This window comes from Lepidochelys kempii, chromosome 9, assembly GCF_965140265.1.
Source record: "Lepidochelys kempii isolate rLepKem1 chromosome 9, rLepKem1.hap2, whole genome shotgun sequence".
NCBI classification, from domain to species: Eukaryota; Metazoa; Chordata; order Testudines; family Cheloniidae; genus Lepidochelys; species Lepidochelys kempii.
This window is the reverse complement of record NC_133264.1, coordinates 48,755,859-48,779,342: the sequence shown is the minus strand read 5'-3', so window position 1 is coordinate 48,779,342 and position 23,484 is coordinate 48,755,859. Positions and strand designations below refer to the sequence as shown.

At 44.2% G+C, this 23,484-nt stretch overlaps 1 protein-coding gene across 4 annotated transcripts in view; it reads left to right on the top strand.

Moving 5' to 3' along the window:
* PPP2R3A (protein phosphatase 2 regulatory subunit B''alpha) overlaps positions 1–23,484 on the top strand; it is a 148,083-nt gene that overhangs the window by 81,974 nt on the left and 42,625 nt on the right. For all 4 annotated transcript variants that reach the window (XM_073360239.1, XM_073360240.1, XM_073360237.1 and 1 more), the window contains 3 exons: positions 638–740; positions 3,002–3,076; positions 20,635–20,721. In XM_073360239.1, coding sequence (XP_073216340.1) covers positions 638–740; positions 3,002–3,076; positions 20,635–20,721 — 265 coding nt within the window. The remainder of the gene's footprint in view (positions 1–637; positions 741–3,001; positions 3,077–20,634; positions 20,722–23,484) is intronic.

Here is a 23,484-nt window from a genome sequence, read left to right as displayed (position 1 = left end):
CAGAACACAGCCAACATACGTTCTGCTAGCCAGCCCAGATCCTGCTATGTATCTATGTGACTCTCTCTGACCCAACCTATTCAAACTGGCTTGGACACTTCCCCAGAGCATGGGCTAGTCCTATTAAGTTTACTGGCTCTTGGAATGTCTCTTAGTGACTCCCATTTATGTTGATAGGTGACTATTGGAAAGGTCACCTACTCTCTCTTTCCCTAGGTGGGCAGGCTGGCGCGGCTACCCAGACAGACCCTTAGGGTAAAATATCCATCCCCTTTTATGAGACAGTGACACCTTGGTGTTGATAGATCCAGACACCATATTAGCTGTCACCAAAGAGCACACCCGTATTTCTCACAGTAATATTAGGGAGAAGCAATATTCACCTCCTCCAAGAAACACTTGGCCGTTGTTTCAAGGTATCAAGGAAGAGAATAAGGTGTTACCCTTCTGATGTCAGGTGTGCATAACTTACATGGTCACAACTTTGCATAAATTGCATAACTTTGCATAACTTCTGGCTGAAATTTGGCACTTTAAATAAGGAGCCTAACAGTCAAACTGTGGCTTCTGATTGCTGTGTCCTCTGAGAGTATGAATTAGTTTGAGTAATTTATAACCTTATTTCTCTCTCTCATAGATTACTACAGAGCTGCCATGATGATGCAGCCAAATTTCTTTACCTTCTAGCAAAACCCAACTGCAACTACCTAGAGCAGGAGGATTTCATCCCACTACTTCAGGTACATAAACCTTGCTCAGCAGTACCTGGTTGGGTGAGCAGGGGGAAGGGTGTTGCTAATTTGGGATATTTGTTTGTAACTTCTTCAGTGTATGTAAAGGGCATACAGAGCTTTGAATGAGCTCTAGTTGGGGTGGAGCTTTTTAGACTTAAATTTAAAGAATAATGTAAGGGAGGTGCTTATTTTTGAAGGAGTTGAGCAGCGGCAGCTCCTGCTGAAGTAATTGAAAATTTTGCCCATTTATTGCAAAACTTTAACTTGACCCACAGTCTCCAGTTGGGGTAACCATTTGGAATTAACAGGTAACTAAACTGAATCCTCCCAGCTTCTCCATGTGGTTGTATCTGCAAATCTCAAACCTCAGGACAGGAGAACATACAAAGCACTGTGAGATCGCTAGATAGATATTAGACTAACGTATAAAACGTTTGCGCGTTAAGAGTGCAGTTAACAATTATTTAATTTACCTAATAACACTTCTTCCAGACTCAAATGCAATCTACCATTGAAATATTTGCAAAGAATTATTAAACTAAAGCATTGTATATGTCACCTCGCCTATTACATATTTATATTCCACTCTACAAAAAGTTTTTCTTTGTATTCAGCCTAAGTTATCCTTGTTTTAATTTCATCCCTTTGCTTTTTCTTTTACCCTTATGCACTATAAAAAACAAACATCCCTCTCCATTCTTGGTGTCTAGTTCCTTCAGATATTTGTGGCCGCGTATCATAGAATCATAGGCCTGGAAGGGACCTTGAGAGGTCATCTAGTCCAGTCCCCTGCTCTCATGGCAGGACTAAGTATTATCTAGACCATCACTGGCAGGAGTTTGTCTAACCTGCTCTTAAAAATCTCCAATGATGGAGATTCCACAACCTCCCTAAGCAATTTATTCATGTCCCTCCTTAGTCTTTGCTTGCTAAGCTCTATATGTACATAGCTCTTTTAATCTTCCTTTCATAAATTAGTCCCTCCAGCTCTTCTGATCATTGGCTCCTGCCCTTCTCTGAGCTCCTTCCAGTGTTAATACATTTCTGATATTGTGGTGCCCACTGTACACAACCATGGAGATGCCTTGAGGGTCAAGATTGGATCTCGGTGGTGGTGGTTGCCTTCCCACAAAAAAACCTGGTACCATTATGGGGTTGTGGATAAGAGTTTTGGGATGGATTTTTCTCACGCTCCTTGGTGGCACTTTTCATATTTCCCCCCCAGGGCATGTTGCCTCTCCTGATTGACAACAGCTCCATTTTGCAGCTGCTAGTGCAATCTAAGAGCTGTATAATCTTTTTTGTGGATTCACAGATTCCAAGGCCAGAATTGGACCCCTGTGATCATCTAGTTTGACCTCCTGTGTAGCATAGGCTAGAGAATATCCCCAAAATAATTAAACATTTTAATGTTTCCTTGGCTGCCTGTCCGTCAGTCAGTGGCTATTCACCACCACTGGCCCTCAAGGAGACCATGTATATGCTCAGGGCCTCCCCAGAATCTTCTTATAGATGGAGCACAGCCATGATGCTTCCCCCTTGCCACTGGAGATGCTTGTAGTGCAGGCATGTAGTGCTTATGCAGCCATCCTGATGGAGGCTTCTTACATTCACAATATGAGCAGGTCTTCCACAGCCGGGAACATGTCACAGCCATGCAGCTCTGGCTGAATTCCATACCACTAGGCCAGGATTTGGCACTAAAAAATAACTATTCTGAGAGAAAGAGAAATTCCAAAATAGTCAAGTTAGTATGGAAAAGGTATGGACTGCAGCTATGTGTATCTTTGTGAAAGAAGATTTTAAAAAAGCAGCTTTTCTCCTGTTGTTGTATATTGCTCTGGAAAGACACAAAGGGCTGTTTTTAAAGTCTTTCAGAAGAACACTTATTTCTGATGTATCAGTATGACAAATATTAATATCTGCAAGGAATTAAAAGGGGATTTGGGGAGAAAAGAGTCATATGGTCCACGTAGCTAACATTTATTTCTCTATCAGTAAAAATGAGTTTTCATCTGCTCACTAATTCTTCCTTTGTTTTTCTGTCTTTAAGTAAATCAAAATGGCCCAGCAGGTGCGTATTGCCCAGAAAATGCCTGTTCTTTTTACAAGGTTCATTTTAAAATATTGTAATTTAGCTTTTTAAATGCTGCATTTGCAGTTTGGAAAGTGCCACAGAGCATCACTTTGTAAACTCAGTCATTTTTAAACTCTAATTGAAAGGGAAAAAAACTCTTGTTCCAGTTTCACTTGGTTTTGTCTTTCAGGATGTGGTTGAAACGCATCCTGGCCTGACATTCTTGAAGGATGCTCCAGAATTCCATTCCCGCTACATTACTACGGTAGGCTGACTCCAGGAGTCTCCACATAATCCTGACATTCTAAGTCCCTCTTGTTACACAATTTGTCACTATTCACGTGAGCAAGTGTTTTGAGTTATTTGGAAAAGTGTGTTTTACCCAGGCTAATAATGGTGAGCTATTTTATTGTACCATTTTGACATTTAATTGTGCTGCAAGTTGGATTTTTTTGGCGTCTCTCCTGACAATAGGCATCATGGTAGCCGTGGATTTCCCATAGCCACTAGATTTCCCATAATACAGATGGGCAGCTGACATACAGCAGGGATGATCTTGGGAAAGACTCCTGTTGATCTCTCTTAAGCAGATGTGGGCAAACTGTGGCCCGCGGGCCCATCCTGTCCAGCCCTTGAGTTCTCAGCTGGGGAGGCTAGCCCCCGGCCCCTCCCCTGCTGTCCCCCTGCCCCTGCGGCCACACCGGCAGTGCAGCTGGCTCCGACCAGGCAGCGTGGCTTCCAGTCCTGCCACTCTTGAGTGGCATGGTAAGTGGGGTAGGGAGGTTGGATAAGGGGCAGGAGGGGGGTCCAGGGGGCAGTTAGGGGACAGGGAGCAGGGAGCAATTGGACGGGGCAGAGGTTCTGGGGGGAGGGTGGTCAGGGGATGTGGAACAGGACGTTGGATACGCATGAGAGTCCTGGGGACCTGTCAGGGGGTGGGGGTGTGGATAGGTCGGGGCAGTCAGGGGACAGGGAGCAGGGAGGGTTGGATAGGGGAGGGACTACAAGGGGGTGGGATAGGGGATGGGGCACCAGGGTGGTGATTAGGGGCGGGGAATCCCAGGACGGGGCGGTCAGGGGACAAGGAGCAGGGGGGATTGGATGGGGGTGGGGTCCCCTGGGGGGGCAATTGGGGCGGGGCTCCCGGGAGGGGGCGGTCAGGGGACAAGGAGCAGTGGGGGTTGGATGGGTCGGGAGTTCTGAGAGGGGCAGTGAGGGGGCGGATGGGGCGGGGGGCCAGGCTGTATGGGGAGGCACAGCCTTCCCTTCCCGACCCTCCATAGAGTTTCGCAACCCCGATGTGGCCCTCAGGCCAAAAAGTTTGCCCACCCCTGGTCTTAAGGCTCATGAGCTAGAGGCTGCACTATTTCAGTGGTAAATGAATAACACAGACAAATGCCTATAATATCTGACATCATATCCGTCCTTGTTAATATAACCCTGTTCAGCATGTCCGCATTCCATACCCGTTCCAGCCCATTGCATTGTGTGGCTTCCAAACCTGTGCGGCGGCTGTACTATTGATTTATATTCACAAACAAAAAAATATCATTTAACATGAGTTAAGATTGCTCTCATCAATAAACTTAACCATAACAAACAGGAAATACAAAATTAAGGCTTAAAAGGTAGCAAAGTCAAGCGCTCTCAAGTTAAGAAATGCCAGAATAGCCATACAGTCTCTTTTCACTCCTCTGGTGGATATGCGTTATGATACAGTCTTTAATTGCACGCACAAGTAACTGCCTCTGAAAAGTTTGGTGTAAATGACTTGGCCAGCATCGCTTAAAAACTCGGTGGCTGAGGCAGGGATAGAATCCAAGGTCCCTATGTGATGCTGCACAAGCACTTACTCCAAATTTTTTGCAGGCGGTCACTTCTGCATCTACTTAAAGACTATAACATAATGCATAGGCGGAAGAGGTGCTGAATAGGCAACGTTCATTCTGGAATGTCCTAATTTGAGAGTGTTTGAATATTGCTACTTTTTAATCCTTAGCTTTGCATTTCCTATTTTTTTGTGGTTTAGTTTACTGATGTAAGCAATCTTAACTAACATTAAACAAAAGGTTTTTGTGTGTGCGAATTTCCTTAGTTTTTAATGATTTTCTATTTAAATAATAACATGCTTAATACATAAAGCATTTGTTGTGTTCAATGTATAGTTTATGGCCATTGTTATCTTTGTGAAGCTCCATATTTCACCACTCAGTGCCATGTTGACCGATATACTGAAAGTAATTAAACTGTAGGCAAACAAAACATGTTTCTATTTTAATGTAACTTCAATTTTACTTCAACTTATGATTCTACATGACATATTTTTAAAATTGTGTAACAGAAAACTGACCTGGGACTCACACATTTATAATTTCCCACTTTCTTTGTGAATATTTGCCTTTTGAACTCCTAGCCTCCAATTTGTAAGAAGCAGAGAATCTACAGGAGAGGATCTGTAATTATAAGGGACAGGTGCATAGGCATTCTGGCCTGCTGGTTACAGCGGAGCTGGGGTCCACACATCAGGATTGATATTTGTGAGCATGGATTGAAGGAATCGCTAAAGCAAGGGTCTCAAACTCAGTTTACCTTAGGGCCAGTGCCAGTCCTCAAATCCTCCCAGCGGGCCAATAATGTCACTGAAGCTGGTGTTCAGAAAAGAAAACATTTATATTGTATTTTTTATTTCGAATTTCTTAGAAATAATAAAACTGTCATACAACTTTATACAATTCTTTGCCTGCCAGAGAGTTTTTAATTTCAGAGCGGTAGGTGTGTTAGTCTGTATCAGCAAAAACAACAAGGAGTCCTTGTGGCACCTTAGAGACTAACACATTTATTTGGGCATAAGCTTTTGTGGGCTAAAACCCACTTCATCAGATGCATGGAGTGGAAAATACAGGTCTAAATACACAGCACATGAAAAGATGGGAGTTGCCTTACCAAGTGGGGGTCAGTGCTAATGAGCCAATTCAGTTAAGGTGGAAGTGGCGTATTCTCAACAGTTGACAAGAAGGGGGTGAATACCAAGGGAGGGAAAAATCACTTTTGTAGTGCTAATGAGGCAAGTGCAATCAAGGTGGTTTAGTGTTTGCCAGACACCTGGCAATGCTTCAGTTCTGTCAGTTTGTTGATGTTTGGCCTCAGTGACTGAGCAGTTGAAACCTTCAGTATTGTAGCAAGGTGTGCATCAGATAGTTGTGTTTGGTATTTTGACTTGTTTATATTCATTGTGGAAAAAAGTGATGCTGCCTCCATGGCTGACTCTGCCCGGCAGCTAATGATGCTGCCTCTGTGGCTGACTCTGCCTGGAGACTAGTGATGATATCTCTGTCCCTCTCCTCCAGCCAATGGGAACTGCTGGGGGTGGCGCCTGCAGCAGACATTGCCGGCAGCGTGGCTGCATGCGTCTCTCCTTCGCGGGCCGCAGTGGGGAGGTTCTCAGGTCGCAGATGGCCCACAGGCCAGGACTTGAGACCCCTGTGCTACAGCCAGGTTCAATAAGCAAGAGTTGGGGTCAGAGGCCAGAGATCAGAGGTATGACCAGGCTGAAGGCAGGAGGACAAGAGTCAGGGTCAAACTCGGGCTGGGATTGGGGACCGGAGATCAAGGTCCAGAATTGCAGCACACCTGAAGTCTGTGTGGCTGCCCAGACAACTTCCTGGGGTGCCGTCCAGGGTTAAATAGGGTGGCTTGCCAGTCAGAGGGATGCAGGGTACTGTCATTCTGGATCTCTTGAGTGGTACTTCCTGTGGCACCTATTCTCCGGCATGTTGCTGGTGTCACCGTGGGAATGTCAGCTGCCCCAGGCTCTGCTGACCCGTGTTCTAATTCCGACATCGTTACAGTAATTTTGTGTCTTATTTTCATGTAACCCTTTCTCAGGAAAGAACAAACAATTCCCCTGTGAAAAGAAACAGTGTAACTTACCTGAAGCCCAAAGGACTACTGCAGAAACTTGTCCAAACCCAGTCTGCTGTCTTTGCCGTTCCTCCTGGGACCCTGCTCTGGAATAAAGTTACGGTTGTCTGAGGTCAATGAATTATCAAAGGCATCTGTTGCCATGACAACCAAGGCACTAGTCACTGCCACACATATGCTAATGAACTAGAGGGCATGTGTGCTGAGTGTCTGATTATCTCTGATAACATAGTGTTACTGCTCAGGCAGCAGCCAGGAGCAGCAAATGCATGTTGTGTGGAAAATTCAAACTCTTCCGCTGTTCCAGTTACCCAACTTTCCAAAAAAAACCCCCAAACATATAAATGCAAAATACACATTGGAGATCATTCCACACACACATTAATTAGTAGCTGAAATTTGGTTCCAATTTCCCATGGCATGTTTGCCAAAAAGGGTTCAGAAGAAAGGTGAGACACTAAGGTACAGACCCTGTAAAACAGAAACTTGCGATACAACCTTAATATCTCACTACAAAATCATAACAATATGTGAAAGAATGCCCTTGACAACTTTTAAATATTCAGTTATTATAATTAACAACTCCCACAAGCAAGAGAAAAAAAGACTAACATTAAACCACACCACCCTCTCTGCTCTTCCCCCAAAATTCAGGGAAAGTAGATGAGCTTTGCAGTCAGTTTGGGTAATTTCAGACCAAGGTTAGGGGAGCAAAAACCAAAGTCTAGGAGCCTTCACAGAGAATGCCCTTGCCAGCTGCATCCTCTCTCCTTGGAGACTCTACATAGGGGCTCCAGTTCAGGCATTTCTGCTGACTGCAGCTGTGGCAGTGTGGCATGAGGAGAGCAGAGTGACCCAGGTAGGTTGGCCTCACATCATTTAGGGCTTCTTAGCTCAAAACCAACACCTTCAACTCCATTCACAAGCCAACTTGGGAGCTGGTGCAGAGAACACAGCACTGCTGTATTATGCTCATGGTGGGATGTTGTCACACACTTAGCCAACACTTGTGAACTTTGGGTCATAGACTCGGGTACTGTAAGGGGAATGAGACAGAAACAACTCAGGAGCATTAAAAATATAGGGAAAAGAGACATTCTTTTAAGCCTTGTAAAATGAAATAAATGTAAGTTACTGCAACTTCTTAACAATGCAACTCCCATTGTCAGGAGAAATCTTTGTCTAGGTTGAACAGAAATTTTTCCAGGCTGCTGTGGGCTTCTGCCTAAGTTAAGTTCCCAAGTTACGTAGCTGCCAAGTTTTAAGTTCCACAGTTGATATTATATGCAAATGAATTTGCATATTTGCAAATCATTTGCATGTGACCATAAACTCCAGCTTGTGGGCAACACACTATACCATGGGCAGCAGGATGTGGAACTGCATGAAACATGGTAGCTGTGACTGGGGTTAGGTGGGAGAGAGTCTGGGGAACTGCTAGGGTGCATGAGTGTCGGGGTGCTGGTAGGTGTCTATGGTGTGTAGATGTCTGGGTGTTGAGGGGGGTACTAGGGTGTCTGGGGTAGGCAGAGGCGTGAGTGCTGGAAGGTAGGGGGGCACTAGTGCTGAAGGGAGGCTGGGGGCCTGTTCTATATGGGTTCTTATACCACACTCCTCACCATAGTATATGAGCATTAAGCAAAGTGTCTTAACATCTGTCATGTGTAGTTTGTTTTCTCTCTCTCACCCTCCCCTCAGGGAGATCTGTTGTGCAGAGGAGGGTTTTGGTTTGGTAGGGTGTTTGTTTGTTTTTTGTTATGTCCATGCTGCTGGGTTTGTATTAGAGAAGGCAGGACAAAGGAGTGCTCCTTGCCCTTGGAGGGGCAAGTGGGGAAGTTTGGGATGGTCCTTACTCCCGTGGGAGAGTTCATCCCACAGTATGGGACTGGCCCCTGGGAAAGTCTGTCTTTGGCAGAGATGAGCTCTACCCATATGACACAAAAGGGTAAGGAGTGGAGTTGTTGATTAGTTTACATCCCAGATCACTAGACACTTTTAGGTACCCTGGGCCCAAGCTATGGAGTCCCTTGAAGATAAGGACTGAGACCTGGAAATTGACTCTATTCTTTGGGAAGCCGTTGTGGGGAGCAGAGAACAGGTTTGATGTGCTCTTAGTAGCCTGTGTTGTTGAGGAGACACACTGTAACGGGCCATACTAGTTGGAATTTCCTAAGTGCTGAAGGCCTCATGCCCAGGTATATCCCATTGCCATATGCCAGACGGGAAGTGATGAAGGCATGAGTAACTGAGGCCAGCTCTTTGTCCGCCAGGATGGGATGGAATCTCCTAGCCAACCGGAGCTAGTAGAAAGCGTTACTCATGCGTGCTGCCATGTGAGAGCTCAGCATCAGCAAGGGAACCAGGAGCACTCCTAGATCATGGACTGTATTGACCAGTTGTGGGTGTGACCCTTCAGCCAAAGGAAACTGCCCTACAGTTGCAAAGTCCTCCAAGTACTTTCCTCTGCCCAGCGGCATTCACTCTGCCTTGCTCGGGTTCAGCTTCAGCCAGCTGTTGTCCTTCGTGAGTTGATCTCATCCAGCCCAGGGCCAGGCTGGTGGCAGTGCTGTGGTGGCCCATGGTGATGAGCAGGTATCACAGAATCTCAGGGTTGGAAGGGACCTCAGGAGGTCATCTAGTCCAACCCCCTGCTCAAAGCAGGACCAATCCCCAACTAAATCATCCCAGCCAGGGCTTTGTCAAGCCTGACCTTAAAAACCTCTAAGGATGGAGATTCCACCACCTCCCTAGGTAACCCATTCCAGTGCTTTACCACCCTCCTAGGAAAAAGTTTTTCCTAATATCCAACCTAAACCTCTCCCACTGCAACTTGAGACCATTACTCCTTGTTCTGTCATCTCCTACCAGTGAGAACAGTCTAGATCCATCCTCTTTGGAACCCCCTTTCAGGTAGTTGAAAGCAGCTGTCAAATCCCCCCTCATTCTTCTCTTCTGCAGACTAAATAATCCCAGTTCCCTCAGCCTCTCCTCATAAATCATGTGCTCCAGTCCCCTAATCATTTTTGTTGCCCTCTGCTGGACTCTTTCCAATTTTTCCACATCCTTCTTGTAGCATGGGGCCCAAAACTGGACACAGAACTCCAGATGAGGCCTCACCAATGTCGAATAGAGGGGAAGGATCACGTCCCTCGATCTGCTGGCAAAGCTCCTACTTATACAGCCCAAAATGTCGTTAGCCTTCTTGGCAACAAGGGCACACTGTTGACTCATATCCAGCTTCTCGTCCACTGTAACCCGTAGGTCCTTTTGTGCAGAACTGCTGCTTAGCCACTCGGTCCCTAGTCTGTAGCCGTGCATGGGATTCTTCTGTCCTAAGTGCAGGACTCTGCACTTGTCCTTGTTGAGCCTCATCAGATTTCTTTTGACTCAATCCTCTAATTTGTCTAGGTCCCTCTGTATCCTATCCCTACCCTCCAACGTATCTACCACTCCTCCCAGTTTAGTGTCATCTGCAAACTTGCTGAGGGTGTAATCCACGCCATCCTTCAGATCATTAATGAAGATATTGAACAAAACCGGCCTCAGGACCAACCCTTGGGGCACTCCGCTTGATACCGGCTGCCAGCTAGACATGGAGCCATTGATCACTACCTGTTGAGCCCAATATTCTAGCCAGCTTTCTCTCCACCTTATAGTCAATTCATCCAGCCCATACTTCTTTAATTTTCTGGCAAGAATACTGTGGGAGACCATATCAAAAGCTTTGCTAAAGTTGAGGAATAACACGTCTACTGCTTTCCCTTCATCCACAGAGCCAGTTATCTTGTCATAGAAGGCAGTTAGCTTATTCAGGCATGACTTGCCCTTGGTGAATCCATGCTGACTGTTCCTGATCACTTTCCTATCCTCTCAGTGCTTCAGAATTGATTCCTTGAGGACCTGCTCCATGATTTTTCTAGGGACTGAAGTGAGGCTGACTGGCCTGTAGTTACCCAGATCCTCTTTCTTCCCTTTTTTTAAAGATGGGCACTACATTAGCCTTTTTCCACTCATCCACAAGTACTTTATATGACTCCATTCCCAAGGCTTCATCTCCAGTGTCTACAAGTCTGGTTGTAGACTGTGTACATACTGGGCAAGCACAGTCTCAACATGCTAGTCATGGTTCCTCAAAGGGTCTTAGTCTCTGTTACTTGATGTGGAGACAGAGGAAAGATATGTGTGGGGATGCCGTTCAACTCTCCACTTCCAACAAAGACTATAACAATACATTAATCTCTTTTAGGTTGGGGAGCATACATGAAGGGACAGGTTGCTCAAGGAAGATGGTCCTCTCAAGAGTCTCTGCTTCACATCAATGTATTAGAGTGAATCGTTTCATGAGGAGTGTGATTTAAGTCTTCCATCCAATGGCAAAATCTGTATCATCCTGGGATTCAGACCTTGTTTTATCAACCCTTAGTAAGTTATTGTTCAGGCCCCTGGCATCCTGCTCTCTACTACATCTCTCTGTGAAGGTAGCATTTTTGGTTGCTATTATGTCATCCAGAAGAGTCAGGAAGCTCGGGGCTCTTATGGCTGAGCCGCCTCCCACCCCCAGTTTTCCATAAGGACAAAGATTTCATTCCTAAGGTGGTGTCAGATTTTCACATTACCTGTGTTTTACCCTAACCCTCACTCTAGCAGGGCAGAGGTGTTGTGGCACTCACTGGATGTGTGTTGGGTTCTTGTCTTTTACCTGCAGAGGCAAAACCGTTTTGAAGGTCTCCTAGACTTTTTGTACCATTCACAAAACTTATGAAAGGAGAGGCCATCTCCTCCCAGAGACTGCCAAAGTGGATCTTTTGGTACGTCCTACTTTGCTACAAGATGAACGTCTCTCTTGAAGGCAGCATGAGAGTACAGTCAACTAGAGCTGAAGCCACTTCAATAACTTCCCTGAGTCACATCCCTGTTACTGACACCTGCAAGGCAGCAACTTGGAGTTCCATTCACACCTGCATTAGACACAAAAGCACTGGTGCAAACAGCTGCTTCTGATACCTGTCTAGGCAGGGCAGCTCTGCAGTCTCTTTGTGTCATAGGACTCCAGGCACCCACCTCCTTTAAATAAGCATGGCTTGTGAATCATCTGAAGTGCACTGCACATAGGGACAGTCACTCAAAGGAGGAGAAAGGGTAACTTCAGTTCTTCTAGATGTTACTGCAAAGAGGGGGCCCTTTTCCTTTTGCAACTCACTGTCTGTGATTCTAGCTAGTGAGGACACTGAGTTAATGTGTGCTGGATGCTGCTCTTTGCTCCCCTTCACTATATCCCCTCTGTCTTCTATTGTACTTCATCTCGAGCCACTTGCCTCACTTTGCTCACAGTTCTGCAGGAAGTAGAGTCCACTTTAGGCTGCTGCTGCCCCAGAAGGCCGGTCACTGGTTTTATTGGTGGCTAAGCTGAATGGGGTGAAGCTGAGACTCCTAGTCAGCTCTATCTTCCCCATCCTCCTCATGTTGCATAAGGCAGGTTGTGGAGGTTGATTCTGCAGCTGCCCCAGCCCTGCAGAGCTTTGTGGGGCAGTGCACTTCTGATTGCCGGCTGAGCCTGCAGCAGGCTGTGTTGCTCCCCACTCTCAGGACTGGTTGGCATGGCTGGAGTGCTGGGTGGGACAGAGCCAAGACTCCCATTAATCAGTGATTCCAGCAGTGCAGATGACTCTTGTGCAGGGCCAGCTGTGTGGAGGGTCAGCTCAGGGGCTGTGATCGCCTTGCAATTGCAGGCAGGCAGTGGACATTCTGGTTTCCTCACTCAGTAGCGTAAGGCTGGTTTTAACTTTGCATGGACTGATGTAGTTTTTACATCTCCTTTTATGTGCTGTTGAGTTGGGTTTTTTTCCTTTAGTATTACGAAGCACGTTATTTCCATCAGGAGATAATAACAAAGGAGATGGCCATGTCCGTCCTTGGCTGTTGAGAACCTGGATCCCATCAATCCCTCCAAGGTAGAGTGTCCTACATACACTTCAAAACCACAATGTGCTGTACATACTGCATGTGCATGAACCCACATATTATTTTTGCATTGCAGATGTTGACTCTAAGTTGACAGCAGCTGCTGTGTTCATTGCTGAATGTGGTACCAGTGGGGAGAAGATGTCCATAGAGTAAGTTAATGGTCTAGGATAACTAAGCTGTGTATGCACATTTTTAATGCCCCCTGTCTCCCTCTGTCTCCCTTAGAGATACAATAGGACTCTGTAGACTGCATTTGACCTATCAGTATCTCTGACCCATTGTATGATGTTGGTATACTAAACTCTTTATATTTCTTTCAACAGGTCCCCAGCCCTATGTCCAGAAATGATGGTGTAGCACATCACATGGGGAATCACTTACCAGTAAAACCATTCCACAGTGTGGCTTATCCTCCCAGAGCTAGTGCTCTGCAGTGATAGCAAAAATCTAAGCCAAGGAAGCACCAGTAAAAGACCCTGCTGGCAAAATATACTGTCTGTTGAAAAGTACGTTGGGTTATGAGGTGCTGCCAGGTGTGGATGGAAAAAACTGAGCAGTTCTGTGATGTGAAGGGGAGAATGCAGGGAGGGAAGCCCAATTGCCTTAATAAAACTTTGTTTTTCCAGAAGTGAAGTTGTGTGAGTTGTTCCAAGGAAAGGGTGGGGAGAGGGCCTGGAACTGCCCTGCCAGTGTCCTAGAGCTAGAGCTGGGCCTTATAGAGAGGCATGAGGCATGGGAAGGGACCCCAGCAGTGGCCTCTCATTACAGAATTTGCATACAAAGTTCACAGCTGATAATCCACAGTGCTGCAGAAAACTGAGCCAAGGAGACAATAGGAAGAGGTGTGGCTATCAGGATCAGCAAGAGACAGAAACCAAAAGCTCCTTAGAGGTGTTTACAGCACGATTAGTCCTGGCAACAGTTCACAGCATTCCTAAACTGAAGTGCAAGTGCAGTTTTGCTACTGAAGCCCTCTCTGAGGGACGTGATGGCAGGGATGCTACTGGGAGTGACTGCACAGTAAGAACGGGGAGTGGGGCCAGGGCCCAAATGCTTTGAGCTGCACTACAGCTCAGGCACCACTCGTGCACCCCCTGCTTCTGATTGGTTTTATAACCTGGAACAAAGGAAGGAGAGGAAGTTTGCAGGGTAAAGCACCTGGGCAACTATCCTTCAAAGCAGAATTGGGTAAACTGCAGAGTCGCATAAATTTGAATAGATCTAGAGTGACTGAGGGAGGGAGAGAGAATGGAAATGGAGAGAAATCCCAGCCTTTCATGCTTTCCTTCCATATCCCTCAGTTTTACAGCAGGGGAAGAGAGGGAGCATGGAGAAGATGTTCCTCTTTAGCAGGGGTGGGGACGGGGAGGAATGCAGTGCTGGCTGCTACATATGCTGATTGGTGACATGTTTCAGTGGCTTTGATTGGCTGCCCAGGAGATCAGGGAATGGAGAAGGCAGCCAGTCAAAAGGTTTTTTTCCTGTAGATTGCTGGAGGGACTGAGACCTATAGTCTGAAACCCTGTAGAGTTGGCAAGTTTGATAATGGCCCTTTCTGTAAGGTGAACTAGTTCAATCCAAGCATGCGAGACAGACTGGGAAACCCTTTGGTAGTAAATAAAACCTTAAGTTTAGAGGTGCTTTGCAAACTGGAAGCGAGGGTCAATGTCACTATTACTAGCGAAAATGTAGACCAGGATGACACTGTCTGTCAGGAGCACCCAATAATTCCTGCATCAAACACAGCATCTTGTATCTGAGCTAAAACGTAACTTTACAAAGACATCCCTTCTTGATTTAAATATTTCAAGTGATGGAGAGTCCATTGCATCTCTTACTGTGCTGGGCCAATGGCTGATCACCATCAGTCTTTAAAATGTGCACGTTATTTCCATTTTGAATTTGTCTAGCTTTAACTTCCAGCCACTGATTGTACTGTGCGTCACTCTACACAGCAAGAGTGGATGGGGTGAACTTTTAGCCCAGCAGTTAGAGCAGTCAGATGGGTTTAGTTTCCCTGTCTCTGTCACAGGGGTGAAAGGATTTGATCAGGGGTCTCTCACCTCTCAGTGAAGTCCTCTAACCACTGAGCTATGTGATATTCTAATGTGGGGGCAGGTGCCTGTCTCAGTCTGTCCAGTTGAAGCTGTTCCACTTTATGTACATACTTAGAGTGACTGGAGCAAGGGACCTGGACTCTCGGTCTCCCATATGCTGCCCTAACCACTGGACCACAGAGTCATTCCCACGCTCTTTGGCCTAGTACCTCGTGCCCAAAGTCATCCAGCAGACATGTAGCAGAGCCAGGAGTAGAAAGCCCAGGGCCAGAAGGACAGGCAGACCTGCAGGGGCTAAGTGCGTGGATGAGATGATAGCATAGGGAGGAGGGGTTTAGGTTTATTAGGAACTGGGGAAAATTTTGGAAAAGGAAAAGCCTATACAAGAAGGATGGGCTCCATCTAAACCAAAACGAAATCAGATTGCTGGCATGTGAAAATTAGAAAGGTAGAGAATGCCTTAAATTAAGGGCTAGGAGAAAGCCGACAGGTGTGGCGGAGCACATGGTTTGGGTGGACACATTCCTTAGGGATTAATTTATTAAAGGGGGAACTCTATATCCTAGTAAAGAGGAAAGGAAAGAAGTTGGTAAAGTACAGCTCTGCACTAGTGAGAAACAGTCAAATGTAAAAGAGCCCCAATTAATATAACTCATGAAGGCAAGAAACTGAATATTAACAAAATGTACAAGTGCTTATATATAAATATTAGAAGTCTAAATACTAAGATGGGTGAACTAGAGTGCCTGGCAATAAATGAGGATATTGATATGATAGGCATTGCAGAAACTTAGTGGAATGAGGATAATCAATGGGACATGGTAATAGCAGGCTGTGACATACCGACCATACAATCCAGACCAGCCGGAGGCTGTATCACCCCTGCCCTGTTACCTGGGGTACCTTGCAATGCCTTGCTGCTGTAGCCTCCAACCTGGACTGCTCACAACTAGCCACCAGTATGCAGGTCATTCCCAGGCGTGTTTGTGTAACTGCAGCCTGCTAATCACACCCTGGCTGTAACCAGCCTTGGTTACACTGCATGGTGACCCCAATGAATTCCCAGTCCCAGATTTCCCCCCAGAAATGTATGTCTTGTACTTCCCAGCCTTCCCCTGGACAGTCCAAAAATATTAAATCCGTTATTCCTTTAAGGGAATAATATACCATTTTATTACCTTAAATGGAGTTACCCAGATACTTCAGCTTGAAAACACTGGATTAGATAAAAGAATAAAATAAGTTTATTAACTACAAAGAGAGAGAGACTTTAAGTAAGAACAAGTAATGAGGTATAAAAGTCACAAATGGTTACAAGAAAAATAAAGATAAAAAAAGATAAAAGATAAAATGCTTTCTAGTGCTTAACTTAGACTATATTAGATTCAAGCAAAGTTTCTTAACACGTGCTTCTAGCAAGATTATTGACCAGACTCTTCAGGTCAGGACCCCTCTCCCAGAGTCCAATGGCTGTTTCCTTTGTTTTTTCAGGTGCAGTGAATGCAATGGGCAGGGAGAGAGAGGGTTGTGTGTGCTGTGGGGTGTTTGTCCATCCTTTTTATAGTTTCAGTCTTTTCCTCCGCCCCTCCTTGAAAAATATTTCCAGCGGAGAGACAAAGTGTCTATGTAGAAGGATGTTCTCTGCTGGGGTTTTTTCACCTGTTTGAGCTTCCTTTGTTTTCCCTTCCTGGCTGATGACTCTATTTATGCTTAAATGCAAATTAAGGCAAGCACACATTCCTTTGTTTACAACAGACCTGTTTGCAGACTTCTGCCTAGGCAGGGCTGTGAGGTTTGCAACATGTGTTAATAACATGATACAGGGCAATCTTATAACTTTACTTACAATGTTGCCACACATTTTATTGGGACAATATTGACAAGTAAATTATCAGTTTCCAAATGATATCTTACAAGGTGTACTTTGGACAAAGATTTTTACAGTAGTTTGTAGGGTGTGAATACAGGGGTATATTCCGTTCCACAGGATACAAAACTTAAAGGAATGACAGAGTAGGTCAGGCTGATAGGGGTGGCACTCTATCTGAAAAAAAGCACAGAGTCAAATGAAGTCAAAATCTTAAATGAATCAAGGTGTACACTAGATCTCTATGGATAGAAATTCCATGCTTGAATAATAAAGTATAGCAGTAGGAATATATTACCAACCTCCTGACCAAGATGGTGATTGTGAAACACACAGAGAGATTAAGGCGCAAAACACAATAATAGTGAGGGATTTCTACTGACTTCATATTGACTGGGAATACGTCCCCTCAGGGAGGGATGAAGAGAGAAAATTTCTAGACATCATACGTGACTGTGGCTTGGAGCAGCTAGTCCTGGAACCTACAAAGGGAGAGCCAAGTCTTGATTTAGTCCTAAGTGGAGCACAGGATCTGGATAACATAGATAAATACATAGATGCATAGGCACGGCCACACAGATAAACCCAGCATGTTGGGGAAGAGTCAACAATGCTTTTGTAAAGAGAAATAAATCATGCTTCACCAACAGTTTTAACAGAAAAATTGCAAATGATACAAAATTACCCAAAATAGCAAAGGCCAAAGCTGACTGTTAACAGATAGAAAGGAATCTCACCAGACAGGGTGATTTGGCAACAAAGTGGCAGATAAAGTTCAATGAAATAAGTGCAAAGTAATGCACATTGGAAAAAATAATTCCAACCACACACAAAAATGATGAGATCTAAATGATCTGTTACCACTCAAGAAACAGACCTTGAAGTCATTGTGAATGACTCTGAAAACATCTGTTCAATGTGCAGCAGCTGTCAAAAAAGCTAGCAGAATGTTAGGAACCATTAGGAAAGGGATAGATAATAAGAGAGAAAATACCATAATACCACTATATAGATCCATGGAACACCCTACCCTGAATACTGTGTGCAGTTCTGGTTGCCCCATCTCAAAAAAGATATATTAGAATAGGAAAAGCTACAGCGACAGGCAACAAAAATGTTTAGGGATATGGAACAGCATCCAAACAAGGAAAAATGTAAATGAGTGGGACCATTCTGCTTAGAAAAGAGACAACTAAGGGGCAATATGATAGAGGTCTATAAAATCATGAATGGTGTGGAGAATGTGAATGAGGAAGTGGTGTTAATCATTTATGTAACACAAATACTAGGGGTCACCTGCTGAAATTAGAAGGCAGCAGGTTTAAAATAAATATAAGGAAGTATTTCTTCACACAGTGCAGTCAACCTATGGAACTCATTGCTGGGGGATAATATGAAGGCCAAAAGTACAAATGGGTTCAAAAAATAATTAGATAAGTTCTTGAAGGATAGGTCCATCAACGGCAATTAGATGTTCAGGTTTGCAACTGAATGCGCCAGGGAGTCCCTAAACCTTCAACTGCCAGAAGAGGGAACTGGATGGCAGGTGATGGATCACTCAAAATTACCCTATTTTGTTCATTCCCTCAGAAGCATCTGGCACTGGCTACTCTCAGAAGACAGGATATAGGGCCTGTCTGGTCCTTATAGCTTCTTGCCCCAGAATGACTTCTCTCTCAGCCTATTTATAAGGTCAAATGTCTGCTGTATTATCACCTAATCCTTCTTTAGTCTCACCCTCTCTAGCTGACAAGTAATTATATAATTACCATTTAGGTGGAGTGAATGTGCCTATGTGGACTTTAGCCCTTTCCTGCCCAGAATGGGGTTTTACCCCATCACACTCCTCTTTCACTACAATTTCTCCATCTTTCTCCCTATTTAATCTCTCTTTCTCTCTCTCAACCTCACTGGTGTGAAATACCATTGAAGCAATATCTTAAATAAACTTTTTTTTATCATGCTACAGATTGAGGTTGCTGGTCCTCTTTTCCAGATTAAATCCCATTTCTCTAAAACCATTTGTGTATGCAACTCCTTTCCCAGTGTGTCATATATGGACCTTTTTTTTTTTTCTTTTTAGGAAAGTTGTCTGCAAAGATTGATATAAATTAACTTTTTTTGTTTGTTTCCTGATTGCCCAGACTCCATCACTCCTCCTAAAGTTAGCTTAAAACAGCTTTTCCAAAAAGTTAAGAAACATAGTACCTAACTTGAAGGTATTGGTACATAGGAGAGTGGTCCAACTAAAACTAGTTTTTTATTTCCAAATAAGTTAAAAAAAGTTTTTTTACTGAGGAGCTGGCCAACCATATGTATTCCATGGCTCCCCCAATCTTTAAATCTCTTCGGTTTGTGATTTGGGTTAAAATCTGGATTATTTGCAAAGTAAAACATTTTATTTTATTTCTGGTTCTATCCCAAACCCATACAGTAGCCTTTGCTGAAGGATGTGTATATGTTTCTGGAGGGCATGATTTTTTATTACGCCAGCACCATTGACACTGCCGTTATTTTCTTGTTCTGTAAAGACCCAGTGTTTGGCTGGGTTAGAGAGCCCCCAGTCTACTATTGGTTTGAGCTGTTTGTCTTGGTAGGACCAGAGAATATTTGGAACAGCTCATCCACCCTGTTCAATAGGTTTGTACACAATAGTAATCTACTATAACTTCTAGGAACAGACTTATTAATTGTCTCTCTCTGCTCTTGTTTCTACTGTTATTAAGCTTGGCCTTGTGTCCCGTTAATCACATTTTGGCAATAATGCTCATCACCCTGTGAAGTTTTAGTAAAATGGCTATTTCATGCTGAAGGGAGTGAGAACAGGATGGGTGTTTACATGACCTCAGCACCATACTATCTAAGTACTACCTCTTGTTTGCACTCACTTAACAGGTATTTCTGTCCTCCTCCATGTCATTCATCGTCCAGATTACCAGAGGTCAGAGTGGGGACTGAATGACATATACAGATGACCAATGGCCTATGCCAAATCCAGCCAGATAATCTGTCTCTGTTATGTCCATTGTTAACATATGATATGGTGTACCCAGAATAATGCTTTTCACTTGGGCACCCCTGCTTGCTGTGAATCAGCAGTTTATTATCAAAAGGTCTGTCGGGAGCTTGCTTCTGTTGATGAACTTGGAGAGGTTGGGTGGTTGTTAGAAGGCCAGAAGAGGGGATTCAGGAAAAAATTATTTCACTATGTGGTCCCCATCCAGTATGAGTTGTAGTTGTTTGGTGATAACCCCCTATGAGTTCTGGTGTGGGGTGAAAGGTGACAAATAGGGGTGCATGGTCAGAGGGGGGCTTATTTCTGTATTAAAGCAGGTTCTCTGAGTAAGTGTCCTTGTTTGAAGGTTGCTTTGAGTGTATTAAGGTGTACATCCTGGACTTTCTCCTTGGAGCATATTCTGTAGTATCTGAGTGCCTGGCTGTAGATAACAGATTTCTTGGTCTATTTGAGGTGGTTACTAGATCTATGAAGGTAGGTGTAATGATCTGTAGGGTTTCATTGTTGAAGCTGATTGTGGTGTCCATAAAATCGATGCTAGTGTCAGAGTGTTCCAGAGAGAGTAGAATGTCGAAGTTGTGGTGGAGATCTATGAGGAAGTTTAAGTTGTCTGTCCAGAAGACGAAAATATCATCAATGTATCTCAGGTATATCATTGTCTTTTTTGGTGCATTTGTCCAAAAATTCTTTTTTCAAGGTGGCCCATGAAGAAGATGGCATTTTGGGGAGCCATCCTAGTATCCAAGGCTGTTCCCATGGTTTGGACAAAGTTTTTGTTGTTGTTGTTATGGGTGAGGATGAAGTGGATGAGTTTGGCGATGCATTTGGGGTGGATATCTGAGGGTTGTCCATTGTCTTGTAAATCAAAATTGTAAATTAAAATTTTCTTTTAATCATTGACTAAACCAAATGAATAAGTTCACTTCAGATTTACAAACTGGTATAATTTAGGCAGTGCATGTCTTTAAGATAATTATTCATTTGTTTGCTTTTTGTAGGTTATACAGAGAATATTCTACATGGTCAATAGATCCTGGTCTGGGAAAATCACCCTAATGGAGATGAGAAAAAGCAACTTTTTGCAAGTATGTCATTTTCTTGGCTTTATATAAAAAGAGTATATATTCTAAAATAGATGTGTGCCTATAGCCCCTCCAGAGACTCCAGTTCTGGAGAGAGACTGCAGGAGGTTAGTGAGGGCCTAGCCCAGGGTAGGATCCCTGTAACACATCTTCACTAGTACTGTATTGAGGACAAAGATTTAGATCTTGCTTCTTTCTGAAAGGATAAGCCTACTTCCTTCTATATTCAACACAGCAAAGTACTAGGTTGAAAACTAGTTAAGGCTGCTCAGGTGCACCTATCACCAACACAACCATGCTAACCCCACTCTGCCTTCACCTTCTTCAGTGAGGGAGGCTATATTTAGGGATTATAAATTGTTCCTGGGAACCCATTTATTCATTTGTTGAGTAAGGTCCCTTTGAGCCTCCATGCACCTTTGGGAGCAGTGCCTGTTCAGTTCACATGTATGTCCCAGTTAAACTCCTGTCCTTTACCAAGGGTGTATAAGGCAGTGTCGGATGAACTGCTTTCAGTTCCTTCTGAACTGCCCTTGGCCTGAGACCGAGCATGACTTGCAATGCCTTAGTTTAATTTTAGGTCTTCTATAAATATTTAGTGTTGTTACAGTTTAATAGTTAGTTTAGCAGTTAGTTATAGTATTTTGTAACTGATACATAGTTGGCAGTTCTTTATTGTGAGACTGCCTCATTCCCCACCCCGATTCTGAGGGGACTTCTCTCTGTAGAAGTTCTGTTTGTTTATTTTCTCAGGATATGCCAAGATCTCTTGGGTTTAATCCCTGCCTAACTTGCCAGTGCTATCCCCATTAGTGATGGCATCCTAGCTGCCTTTGCTGCCTTCAGGACACCCACATCCTTTCCAGGTATACAGTCTGCATTGACTTTGAGAGTAGGTCAAGAAAGAACAGGGAGATTGAACTCCGACTACTCCTTATGGAGTGCTCCTTGCAGGCTTCATCAGAGCCAGGCTATGACATCCCCCTGTGCACTGGTGCTCTGATATGCAGAGTGTGCCGTCGACTTCAGCCACTGCCATTCGCTCGTCCAGAAGGTCTTCTCACAAGGTACCTCTAAACCTTTGAAAAAGAGGAACACTGAGTCCCCTCCTCAGTGATGGTGTTGATCTGTAAGCAGCCACTAGGGAGCAGTTCTCTAGGGCCTCCAGTTACGCTCTCAAGGAGAATCAGAGAAGAAAACTTTCCATTCCTTCAGACCCTCCACTGCAGTCCTCTCCTCAGGAAGAATCCTCTGAGGAGAAGAAGGTTGATTAAGAAGCTTAGGTCTCAGATCAACAGCTCTTTCTCCTCACCTGAGGAGGCTGTCATGCCTCTTTCTCTGTGTATGCGGATGACTTCAAGCAATTCCAGGAACTCATTAAAAGAATTGCTGATATTCCTTCTAAATCCCTTTGGAAGAGATCCATGAGACCTAACGGACACTAAGAGACATTCTCCATGCTGCCTCCTCCATTGCCTAAAACAATTTGCTACTATATCCCCACCAGGGCAGATAAGAAGTATTATGTTCCTGCTAAGGGTTCTGAGTTCATGTTCATGCTCCCAGCCCTGAACTCACTAGTGGTGCTGTGAACAAGGGGAACAGGCAACACCACTTTAGATCCACTTCACATGACAATGATCAATGACAATTACACTTGTTCAGCGGCAAAAGTTATTTATCTACATCTATTTGTTACAATTTAGAGTTACCAATTCATGAAACACAATTACACCAATTTTGGGAGGAGAAATGCCTTCGTTGACCAGCTACCTTAAGAACAGTGAGAGCAATCACAGAGGTACAATTGCTAGCTAGGACATCATTGCAAGCCTTCCTGGTGCAGCTGACACGATGGCTCACTCTATATCTACAGCGATTGTTATGCACCATGCATTTTGATTGTAATCATCAGGGATCCTGAGAGAGGTCCAGAGCACCACTGAGGATCTCCCATTATATCATTTGAACCTGTTCACCAAGTCAGCTGACAAGTCCTTACATTCTTTGAAGGATTCAAGAGCTACCCTCTGCTCTGTCAGTATATACATCATGCAAATAAAAAAAAATTCAGCAGGTCACAGCTTTAATGATGAGGTAGACTGTAAAGAAATTAGAAGTTATGGAATGGATGAGACAGAGTCTGTTTGGGCCAAAATCACTTTAGGGAAGAAAGCTAGTGCTTGGGGTGTGCTACAGACCCTCAGGATCCGATTTGGATATGGATAGAAACCTCTTTAATGTTTTTAATGAAATAAATACTACTGGAGATTGTGTGATTACAGAAGACTTTAACTTCCCAGATATAGATTGGAGGACAAGTGCTGCTAAATAATAGTAGAGCCTACATTTTCCTGCATGTGGTAGGTAACAGAGTACTTCATCAAATAGTCACTGAACCAACAAGTAGTGATGTCATTTTAGATTTGGTATTGGTGAGTACTGAGGACCTCATAGAAGAACTGATTGTAAGGGACAACCATGGTTCAAGTGATCGTGAGCTAATTCAGTTTAAACTAAATGGCAGGCTAAACAAAACTAGATCTGCAAAAAGGGTCCTTGATTTCAAAAGGGCTAACTTAAAAAAATGAAGGGAATTAGTTAGGGAAGTGGACTGGACTGAAGAACTTAAGGCTGTGAATGTGGAGGAGGCTTGGAATTACTTTAAGTTAAAGTTGCAGAAACAATCTGAAGCCTGCATCCCAAGCAAGGGGATAAATCATAGGGTGGGGTTGCAGACCAAGATGGATGAGCAAATATCTCAGG